We start from the raw sequence: 12,938 nt of genomic DNA, 5'->3' as shown, positions 1-12,938 counted from the left end.
CACACATTTCAACAATACAAGGGTGTTCTCTAACCTATTCGATTAACTTAAAGTCATAAAAGTGAGCATACCAGGAAGGAGATTAGCAAGCTCTTTCTATTTAAAGTTTGTAATGTTTTAGTGCATCTGGGATCATAAGAAAAATGGATAAAAAATCGCGAATTATGAAAAAACGAATTACAAGCTGATAATTATATTGTACTTATATTGTACAGACATAATGTTTGTGAATCATTTATTGATATTTGGCACTGCCACATTAAGAAAATATGTAAACCATAATATTAAAAGGCTATTTCACTTCCTGATCAATCATAACAAAGATATTGGTTTCAAATAGCAGGTGGAGAACAATTGTTGTACATATCGTCAGTATATAAGTAAACGAGCTTCTGAGGTTCATTTTTAAACATAATATAATAATCATAATGTTTATTTTTCTTGCTTCGATACTATTGTGTTTAATAACTGTTGTGGTTTGTGGGAGCTGTCCACCCGGAAAGTATGGTGCCATTTGTAGCAATAATTGCTTTTATCCTCATTGTTTCTGCACTACCGAGCAAAACTGTGATGAGTGCGAAGCCGGGTATTGGAACACGAGTAAATATTGCCAGAGAACATGCATTTCTTTAACATGCACATGCACCAACTATACTAATTGTCTTTCTTGTAAAGATGGCTACTATGGATTGGATAGTAAATGTGACAAGAACTGTTCTTCTGGATGCGATAGCCATAAATGTTACAATGGTGGAACGTGTTTTCCTTGCAAACCGAATCATACAGGAATCAGATGTGATTCGTGTGTAGATGGCATGTATGGAGCAAACTGTTCTTTGCAATGCAGTCAAGGTTGTGAGGGGAAAGTCTGCAGTTCGCGTGATGGATCATGCAACTGTAGTTACAATTACACAGGGGAGAAATGTGAATCTTGTATTGAGGGTCGGTACGGGTTGAGCTGTTCTAAACCATGTAGTCTTGGATGTGTACACGATGATTGCACTTCAATCAATGGAAATTGTGATTGTAAAGAATATTACAAAGGGGAAACATGTGACGTTTGTGTCGACGGGAGGTACGGTCACGACTGTTTGAGTACATGTGAGTTCTGCCAATGGTGTTATTTATCTTTCTTCAAACCATTGACGTATTATTTTGGCTCAAACAACCTTGACATACGATATTATTCTCAAACCCAAACTTAATTTGCATTTATTCGTGAATATCGGCCAAGAACACGTTGTAGAATAACGAATTAAAATATTATACATTTTTCTCCATTTCTGACAAAATGCACGGATGTTTAAGTATGTATAGACAAACATGCCTTTGGTAAAATATTTTATTTTATATAGCCATGAGATGAATATGCATATATTTCAATTAATAAAAAAACTTTATGTTATACAGATATGAGATTTGAAACAATTATATATAAATCATACTCATTTACACTTTTATTAGACGAATTGACATTAATTTCCAACAGTATAGTTATTGACATGTCATTTTTGTTATTCAGTACAAGTGCCAAAAATCAATATTATAAGTAATACGTGTATAGTATATCACTCCTAAGGATATCTATATGTAGACCCGTTTCTCTTGCCAATTTATGACTTAAGCACATAACGTTTGCTTACCTCTTTCTTTAATAAGAAGGAAATATCATTTTACGCATTTTCCAACATCTTAAAAGGAGGTGAGCTTCTTTATAGTGTTATTCCTATCTTTTATGAATTAGTCTGACACCCTATATTCCCGTGAGGAGTTGCATGGTAACATGTTTCATTGTAATTATGAATAAGCATATCCAGACTAGGCACTTCTCTGACTTTAACTGCTAAATTACACATTTAACATCATCCTTCGCAATGATAGCCTCCAGCTAGTCGTAACTGTGTGTATTATTGTCGTCAATATTCTGCACACCAACCCTAGCTTGGAATTAGTCTTACTAAGTCATACGTAGAAGTTCTATTACTATTCTATCACTAATTTATCGTCATATTTTGATGTGTAATTCCATTAGAATGTTTTTCTTATGAAAAACAAAATTGTTTAATTACATATATATTCAGCACAAAACGATGAACATACAGATACAGATAGACCAAACTTTGGGGCGGCTGTTGGCGGTGCAGTTGGTGCTGTTCTTGTAGTGATTGCTGTTTTCGTTATTGTGATCATTAGCAAACAAAGGTAGTTTGTAGATATTTATTGATAACGAACACTATTCATAATACAATTTAGTAAAGTTTTGTATTTAGCCAAAAAGTTTAGAATATAATTGTTTCTTAAAGGTTAGTTTCATTGTTTCATGGTTTTATTTTTAAAGGAACGAATTATGCTGCAATAAGCCAAGAGATGAAGAACAAATCAGTGGCGAAATACCTACATCTCAGCCAGTTGTGTGTGCTGCAGTGCCAAACAATGGTAATGTGATAGTAAAGTGATCGTTTTTTTCAACGACTGAGTTACAAGTTATAACTTCATCATATTAATCATTTTGTTGGCACCTTGTTACACGAGAATGTGGTCTTGTGTTAATGGAGGGAACCGGAATAACCGTAAAAAAATCCAAATTATTCGGCTTGGTGACCAAAAATTAAACACAAATACACGCACGACAGGAACCGAACCCGGTACGCCTTACTGAGAAACGAGGGCGCTAACCACGACGCTTACATGATACCACAAAAGACATCTTAGTCGTATTTGTAATACTTCTTCGACTCAAAATTGACATATTAACAACATATATTAAACGAATTAAGAATATAATAAACAAGAGGAAACATGCTTAACGAATGAGCTAAAAAGTCTTTATTTTAGGACCTGTACACACCCAGCAAAAGGCAGACCGGTCATGTCTATCTAGCAAAACGACCTTAGATTTCACTAACCGAAAACCGTGCTGAGACTGGTTTGATCATTATGAATACTTTGTGGAATAACTACTCAGTAAATCTCGATTACAAAATCAGCTTTTATTAGATATTTATCACTTTCGACTCTATATCCTTTTTCACAGGCCAAGAGAAAGTATTTGTTAATAATATTTGTTGTATGAATTTTTATTACAATGAAATTATCAATACAACATAAATAGGATTGTATGGCATTGTAAACAATTAAACATTCATCAAACTTGCAAAGCGATTGGGCCACGAACTATGCCGTCATCAGCTTCGTCCATCTCAAAAACATCAAATTAAATACCAAGCGAATGTTTTTGAATAGTAAAGATTGTATGAACATGTGTTGTTTTTGAATAGCTATTTTATGGAACAATGTAGTGAGAAAATCTTAGTGAAATATGTGAGTAAGACATACAAGAAAAGGGGGCTTGAAAAGTAGGCTCTTGCTACCAATTTTGTTACTATATACGATATGTATTTTTATGAAACGTTGAACTTCTCTAAAATATATTGAATGAGTTTTTGTTGCTTCGCAATTGTGAAGAACGCTTGACTTATGATATAACGGACGAAGTAGGCTGTAAAAATACAAATACCGTTATCGTTAAATGTATGCGCTGCTATGTACAGAAGGTGTATTAGACCTTTAACCGTTTGCATTCAAACAAGTTACAAGACTAATTTTAGGCTCTGTACTATAGCATCATTTTAAAACGATTGAAATTAAACATTGAAGTATTAAGATTGAAATGACCGTCTTTATATGCTGTAGGAGGTGAAATAGGTGAGCCAGGACGATACGAAACATTAAATACCACCCACACGGAGGAAAGTGATAGGAGTGATACCTACACCGGCATATTTGCAACTGGACAAGGTGGAGTTACAGAAGGTGTCAACCCTGATAGTGAATCGGATATTCCAACGAGAAATCCAAAGTTCCATTTATACGCTAACACGATGATCAGGAAATGAAAACACTGGCACTTCCTATTTCAACATATTCTACAATGGTCGTTTCTGTGTTTAAAAGTGCTAGACTACAACATCGAAAAAGAACCAACGACATCAAAAATCACCAGCTGTGAACAAACTTATTGTTAAAGGAAGCTAGTTTACAATACCTCCAAAGAACCAACATCACATAAAACCACAAGGTGAATAAACTGAATGTTTAACATATACGTGAATGTGTAGATGTTATCTTACTAAAGTAGTTTAGAGAAAAGAAGCACAATAACAGGACAACAAAGATAAACTTATATTTATTGTGTCACCATAGAGCAACAACATAATGTTTGTATATACATATGCACTTAAAGATCTTCTTAAAATGCAGAGTATATATTTTATCAGCTAGTAAAATATATTACTCATTAAGGTCGTGAGTGAAACATTTATTTCCTATTCAAAAATTGCCAACACCATAAACTAAACATCTTCTCTGGTAAAACGTATCCCACATCACGAGTTAGGAATCGGGCTTGTTTTTGGCATCGAATACCTACTGCACATGATATTAAAACGTATTCAATATTTATTAACGACATCAAACTAAATGCACGTTAATGAGTTATGTGCAAAAATATATTTGAACTGTTTATGTTTACCACATACAAACGCTTGAAAGGATCATGGAAATGGAAATCCATTTGGGTTTGAAATGTCTGGCTTTTTGGTGTGAATTCTGACGGCGGCCACTTCAGCAAGAAGAATCAAACACGATATTGTCCGTCCGTAAAATTTATGTCAACATGGTTGTTACAGTTGAAACGAAATTAATTTAACCATTAAGACACTAAGTCTTGTTATACGGTTTGTTTGATCTGTACCGACAGGTGGTCATCTTCAGCAGACTTTTATCTGGTCCCCTACAACTACATCTATCAGAAGACACCTACATTAATGTATACCTTTGCCATTGTAAATTGTATAGTGAGACTCATACACGTATTTGTCTGTAATATAAAAACAACAACAGCAAATAAATATATTGTTAAAACAATATTTTAGTATATAAATCATCAAAAGAGAAAGTTGGGCTCATCAAAAGAGAAAGTTGGGCTTGGGAAATATTGACTTAATGAACGAATTTTATCTCTGCAAAAAAAGACTGCCAAAAAAACCTCGAGTGGCGAAACACGAATACAAACTAATATTCTCAACTTGTATTGATAAATTATATTGTATTTTTTCTCTTTTCAGTTTTAATAGTTAAAATGAAAAATGAAATACACCTTGAAAATCCCTCATTGTCATATCCATGTCATGCTGTCCGGCACCTTTCCCCTCCCCCCATGTTTTCTGTATAACAATTGCTCCACCACGATCTAGAACACTGCTACACGTCTTTTACAAAATGTTGTTCGGCAATTGCCTACCCATTTCAACATAATTTTCAGTACCTCTCACTTCAACTAAAAACATCCGATCAAAATTGTATTGAACCAAAAACATCTATAAGATCGGATTTTCTTAGTGTTGCATTGTTTCTAAAATGTAGTTGTTTGGTACGATCATTTCGCATATTATCGTCACTAAAAGTGCAGTGTCACAATAGTAAAATATTCCGTAGTATTTTACTTTATAATTTTTCACAGCAAGAGTATTGATTTTAAACATCTATAAAGCGCTAATAAGGCAAGTTGTGCGTAGGTTTTATTGTATAAGATTAAATTTCTTACAAGATGCAAATCTTTAAATATGTATATGGATCATGACTTTATGTAGAAATACATTAGACCAATTTATTGGTATAAAATTTTATATATAGCTATTTTGGTAATGGTAATGTCTATTTGAGAATCTTTATCTCTTGTTATGTTGTCAATTGATGTTAATGAAGCAATTGACCAACTTCCACTTAAGGGTCAAATTGTGGCCGCATTGCCTGTTAAGCTTTGACTTTAAATTTGTTCCTTTGTATACATAAATGTGTTGGGTAATGGCCTTGTAGTTTTCCTTTTTTTTTATAGAATATCTGTACTGTGTTGTTTGTGTTGTTTTTAGCTGTTGTTCCATGTTTCTGGTTTGTGATTGTTTGTTTTTGTGTTCTATGTCTTTGGCGTTGACATTGTGCCATGAAAAGGAGGTTATGTTTAAACTTTCAAATACTGTGCGTGTTTCTGGAGTTGTTCATATAAATATTGTCATAACAGAAAGGCTCAAATATCAAATGGAGTAGTGTAAATATACAGTAAGATAATGAATAAATAACGCTACTGATCGGTGTTAAGTTAAGAGTTTTGCTTGCAATATGTTTGTATTGATTAATGTTGTTCATGCGATTTGTCCACCCTAAAAATATGGTAAAGGCTATACCAACAAGTGCACATATTATCATTGTTTCTGTAACCAGTAACAGAAATGTAATAAGTGCGACGATGGATTTTGGAACACAAGTTCACATTGCATGTCAATATGCCAAGCTCGAACATGCACGTGTCCCAACTATTCGAACTGTCTTTCCTGCATAAACGGATCTCATTGATTGGACAGTAAATGTGACAAGAATTCTTCTTCTCGATGCGATGACAATACATGTAACAATGAAGGAACGTGTTTGACTTCTAAAACTAATCATACAGGTAACAAATGTGATTCGTGTGTAGAAGGCCTGTATGTAGCAAACTTTTCTTTGCATTGTAGCAAGGTTGTGCGGGAAAGGTCTGCAATCCACGTGATGGTTCATGCACCTGTAGTATTTATTAAAGTGGAGTAAAGTGTGATTCTTGTATTGATGGGCGGTAGGGAGTGAATAGTTCTAAACCATGTAGTGCTGGCTGTGTATAAGTTAATTGCTCTCCTAGCAATGCAATTGTTATTGTAGAGACTATAAAGGTGTTACCTGTGACGTATGTATTGACGGGCCGGACGGTGACCACTCTTTACGTAAATGTGAGTTCCACCATTGATCTTATAAACCTTTCTTCAAACATTTTACTTAGTAGCTAAATCAACCTTAGTTCGTAGACGATAGCGTCCAGCAAGTCGTCGGTGCTTGTATTATTGTTTTACATATTATGTTCATCATCCATAGCTTGTAATTTAATGCTGCTATTACTATTAACAGCATTAAATCACAAGCTATTGATGATGAACATAATAACTTATTAGTATCTTACACATTTGTAAATATGTATTCAATTTTTTGGAGGTATAGTGGTTGTACTATTCAATATATTCATGTTTTGATATGTTTTTCAATTAGAATACAACATAATTTATTTAGCGGAACATAGGACCAACAACACAGATACACCAAACGTTGGTGCGGGTGTTGTTGGAGTAGTTTGTGCTGGTTGTGTAGTGGAAGCTGGTGTCATTATTTTCATCATTATTAAACGAAGGTATTCTGAGATCCTAATTGTAAACAAACATAATTCATTACTGGGTAAAAACATGGTTTTGTTAAGTAAAACACTTAACTTATTATAATAATACAATTATTATTATTATTATTATTATTATTATTATTATTATTATTATTATTATTATTATTATTATTATTATTATTATTATTATTGAATATTTACTAATACTAAGTATCATTTGTTTTCTATGTTATAATTTTCAAAGAAACGAATATTGCTGCAAAGCCACGAGGTGAAGAACAACTCAGCGAAGAAATACATACACCTCAGCCAGTTGTGCAGGCTACAGTGCAGAATAAAAGTAATATGATAGTAATAGTAATTTTAGTTTAGATATAATATTTTTATCAACAACGTTTTTGAAACAAGCTATTACAGCATTATACAAATAACTCGCTCGCTCGCTCGCTCGCTCGCTCACTCACTCACTCACTCACTCACTCACTCACTCACTCACTCACTCACTCACTCACTCACTCACTCACTCACTCACTCACTCACTCACTCACTCAATCACTCACTCACTCACTCACTCACTCACTCACTCACTCACTCACTCACTCACTCACTCACTCACTCACTCACTCACTCACATCCAATCAGAAACGGAGTATGTATGTTCGCCTAGACAGAAATATCATAAGAAGGAGAGACGCCTGAAACTGAACCAAAACCAAAGACAGAAGATTATCTATAAAAAGGTACAGTGTTTAGTTTTCCTTTTTAACAATACTGTTATTTACAATGATTTTCTTGTCTATTATTAATGCCATGGCAGTAAACAATTCTGTTAACTTAATTTATAATTAGTTACACGTTGGTGACCGATCGTAAATACAGTCATCATTTGATACTTCTTATCTTACCTTTTATTGAAACTATGTATCAATAAGAAGTTCAATAAGGTCTCTGAAAGTGCTTCCTAGACGATCAAATAGCGAATAATATGGCAAACACCGAAGCAAATGAATTCACCCATGTTCCGTTTAATTCAGTTACATACTTGTGTTTAGCTTAATCTGGGTGATAAAAATGATTTACTCGTAAATATGAAGATATAGGGTTTGACTTCTATGCCAGGATAATGTGAAACTAAATGGTGTTAACGTTATCGCCTAAATAAAAAAAGGTTTTCAAGAAATGTTGGAATATAATAATTACATGCATGTGTAAAACACGTAGATTTTTAGGTATCATTTCAAAGAAACAGCTGAGTTAACACTGAATTATGATGCAGACGACAAACTGAATATTTGCATTTATCAGTACGATGATAAGAATAGACTCTCTGATTTTTTGCGGGCAACACTTGTGTTATAATAAATTTAAAAGAACGTTGGTTTTCTTTTATACCACCTGTTGTTTTATTGAATTGTTAAAATGTATCATAAACCTTCATAATGCTGTTTCAGGTGATGAAACAAGATTAAAGATAAGAGGTGGACAATCCGAGTGTATTAACGCTAGCTACATTAATGCAAATGGGTATTTTCAAAACCTTTATAAAGTTTAACTTCCTGATGCATACTCTGGATTAAACATTTCTTCCTTATTCAACAATAGAAAATCTTGTTACAAGTTTAAACAGATAACTTCATTTATTGGATTAATTTATTACTCTTTCAATCTCCACTTTTTTTCAGGGTTGTAATAAACGAAATGAATACATTTCTACTTTAGGCAGGGATTTGATATCCTGTTAACATAATTGTCAATGCGAACTTCATTATTCAAAAAATACAATTTCAACTGAACATTTCACTAAGTGAACTCATTTGAACTTGACATATTTTAAAAGTGCGAACTATTAAGTAAACACTATATTAAAATATCATCATAACAATTATCAGTACTCGTACAAGCTTTTAATGTTCATTTTTCCGATTGGTCAAAATGTATGGTTTCATACGATTTTAGTACATTTAATGTTGAAACATTTTAACACAGAACCCATGTCGAAGCAACTTGGATAGTTCCGTATTATTTGGATAATGATATGGCAAGAAAAAGTTGAACAATAGCGCAATGAAAACAAACCTGGATAATGAGTAAGTATATTGGTGTAATGTTAACATGTTTTGTTATAGAACTTTTTAATGGTTCTGTTGCGATATATTTCATTAACGTATATCCCTTCAATTACGTTCATATTTTGTTTATGGCAACATATAGTGGATATATGTAATGCTATAAAACCATGGAAGATATTTGTTCCCCAGAATCCGAATTGTGAGCGGTGTCGGCCGTATTCCGGTATCTATATTTATATGGAGAAATGTTAAGTTAAAAGCGAAATCGAGCAGTCCTTTTCAGAGCTTATAAAGAGGTCATTCATCTCATTAAGGTATATAAGCCAAGTTCTAAATTTGAGTATTCCGTTAAACTCAATTTTCCAAAACGTACGTTCCGTATATCAGAATGAAATGGAACCACTCATATGTTTTTTGAATAACACGAACAGCCAGCAGATACTGTTATACGTAATGGTGGACTTATATCATATATACAGTTACTGCAGATGCTTAAAGTCACGTTACCAATTATACAAAGCAAATACTAATATTTTGGTAACTTTAGACAGTGTACGTAGTTTACACAAGGATGTTAAAGATCCCTGTTTTATGTTGTATAATGTCTCTAATGGCTCTAAGCAAAGGATATTGTTACTCTTTACTTCTACAAGGATGTTCCGGATGATGTCATGTCCATCATTAATTTTAAGAAACACTCCAAAACGGTATAATGACATGCCACATTGCTGGAAGACAACATAAATCAAGGCATAAGTCTCAGTCGTATATAAATGTGTTGTTTTGTCTTCTATTTCGTAAAGCAGTTCTGTTGTTCCAATGCCTGCGATCTACCACAAACAGCATTTGGCATATGGTACCCGTTTTATGTGACCTAGGCATACTTTGTAGAAACTAAACCTTGTTTTGTACCTGCAATGAAATAGGATGTATAAGGTAGCCATGCAATTATGTTGGCGAATTGATGACAGCCTGTCAAATTTCGAAAGAAACACTAGATCAGACATCAGCCGACACAACTTATCGATATGCGTATGGGTATGATGTAGAAACAATATTGTTTTCGGTCTTTTCATACATACCATTACGTCTGTTTCTACATAACGAACTGACGGTCAGCTAAAAATGGGATAAAACACATGCAAATGGTATTGTACATGAAACTGAAATAAAGCAATCTACATATAACTTTAGGGAAGATCGAGACTAAACAAATTGGTTGAGATTTTAATCTCAAATTATTAATATTTCTGTTGAGATTGACCAGCCCTCCGTCATTTCTAATGACTTGCTTAACAGTTTCACCCGTTTAAAGCTTGTTCGCGGTTTAGACTTATGTTTATGTTATTTAAAGTGTTTATCGGAATAATTTTATGAATAGTTAGTTACTGAACTGACATCACAATGCATATTATGAAGCTCTGCGGTATCCATTGTTTACGTTTCGTTGTATTCAAACATTCAGATCGTTCACACGGGAGCGTATAAGGAAAACAAGGATAATAAACAATAGTCAAACGCAATAATAATACTTTTATTAGAATATAATAATGTTAATTATATATTAGTGTTAGTAGCAAATATTTGTTCAGCGTTGTGAAAGAACAGTCAAAATAAATATCATTCCAAGTGGAGTATACATCAATATATTTCTAGGGGAATCGACCTTAGACAACTTTAGTTAAGATTTAATCTCAATATTTCCTTATTTCTCTTGGGATTGACAAGCCGTCCGTCATATTCAATGACTTGCTTAACATTTTCATCCTTTCATGTGCATGGTAAACTAATGCTTATGATATTGCGGTGGTTATAGACATAGTTTTCTTAATATTGAGTTGGTAAACATCACAATGCGAATAATGAAGCCCTGTGGTATCCATTGTTGACGTTTCGTTGAATTCAAACAATCAGATAGTTCACACGCAATCGTATATGGAAAGGAAGGATAATGAACAAACACACAAAATATAAATCGACAAAAAATAATTTCCTTGTTCAAAAAACTGGCTTTCAAACATTTGCAAAAGAGCGTAATCAAATATTTCTACAACAAACAGACAAAAAAGTAAAAGAAAATATCTTCATGGACGAAGAATTGTATGAGATATATCAGGTTGGTTTGGTCACGGTAGAAATATCATTTAACTGTTAAACAAGACTTACACGAATGATTTATCAATTTGATTTGCAATATATGTTTTTGTTCATTGCAATATTTCAGAGCGTTGCAAGCCCAGACAGCTTCAACACCTTGAATTAACTGCTGGCCAGAAAAAGTGTACAGAAGGATGTGCAAGGAATGTTTGAATTCAGACAAAAAGTTCTGAACATACCTGACCGATTTGAATGTCCTGTTCTCGTTCACTTCAGGTATGTTTGTCATATTTGGTCTAAGCTAATTAGTTTACTTGTTTTTATATTGTTTTCATGGATTGTGTTACATTGTTATAACGTTTGTGCCCGTGGTTGATAAAGGGTTGCTGTAATCATCAGGCCCCAATTTCTCGAAACTTCTTAAGTCCCTTATAACAGGATTAAGCTAAACTCACTATTTTTGTTGTTCTATAATATGCGTTATATTTACTTTTTTAAGAGTTTTTTATAAATTAAATAAGACAAATCTGTATGCTGATTAGAAGAAACCATTTTTCATATATCAAAATCCATTATTAGTATGAATTTTGGCTAATTGAAATAAGCGACTTAAGCCTGTTAGTCTTAAGAAGTTTCGAGAAATTAGGGCCTGTTGGATAAGCAACATGCACAAATGGAGAAATTCATTTTAAGCAAATGGTGTTATTTTGTTTTGTTTCTAAATGAAACATGGAAACAGGAATGTTTTCCAATATCCGTTGCATTTTTGCATTTCAAAACATGTGCCATTGGTTATTTCATTGCGCATGTATAAGGAACTTCACATACATCGCTCTAGATATTTTGTCAAAAGAGATAGAGAGGCCGGGATCTACTCACATTCCTGGTTGTGTTATTAACATGAGGCGAGACAGGGCAAACATGTTTCAGACAATAATACGTTATGGATTCAGGGGTATCTTAAAGTCCTTATAGATCATAAATGATACACAGAGTTGGCATTCTTGCAGGGTTATCTAAATTGCTTTCAGCATCTACACTTACCATGGTAGCAGTAATAATATTTGCAGGTATTGTAGCAAATGCTATATTATATTGCAAAATGTTAGTAGACAGTTTCTAAATCATACAGCTGTGCGATCGGTCTCAGCCCCTCATCCTATCTTCGAAATACATTGATTTACATGTTCATTTATAATGCAATAATTAATCAACCAAAATTGTTATTACTGAAGTAGTTGTTGAATGAATTGGCCCAAACTTGCTAACGTAAGCTGAGCACAATAACTAGCAATTTTATGATGCATGTTTCTGTTTAGAACTTTACATAGAGTTCTGACCTGTACACTGATTGATATCAGCAAACCATATAAGATGGGGAATAAATATTTTTTTTTTTATCATTTAGATCTATAAAGACTGTAGTCAACATATACTTCCTTTTCTACCGGAAAGAAAATGCTGGTTTTGCATACGGATTCATTGTTTATTTATAATTACTTGTACAGAACAAAATT

At 33.3% G+C, this 12,938-nt stretch overlaps 1 protein-coding gene across 1 annotated transcript; it reads left to right on the top strand.

The window, feature by feature from the left end:
* Positions 1-132: 132 nt before the first annotated feature.
* On the top strand, positions 133-4,178 carry LOC128205794 (multiple epidermal growth factor-like domains protein 10). Its single transcript, XM_052907756.1, has 4 exons — positions 133-1,101; positions 2,082-2,202; positions 2,339-2,436; positions 3,694-4,178. The coding sequence occupies exons 1-4, from the start codon at positions 429-431 to the stop codon at positions 3,894-3,896; spliced, it is 1,095 nt and encodes a 364-aa protein (XP_052763716.1). The 5' UTR covers positions 133-428; the 3' UTR covers positions 3,897-4,178.
* The last annotated feature ends 8,760 nt before the right edge of the window (positions 4,179-12,938 follow it).

This window comes from Mya arenaria, chromosome 10 (genome assembly GCF_026914265.1).
Source record: "Mya arenaria isolate MELC-2E11 chromosome 10, ASM2691426v1".
NCBI classification, from domain to species: domain Eukaryota; kingdom Metazoa; phylum Mollusca; class Bivalvia; order Myida; family Myidae; genus Mya; species Mya arenaria.
This window is presented reverse-complemented; position numbering and strand designations above follow the sequence as displayed.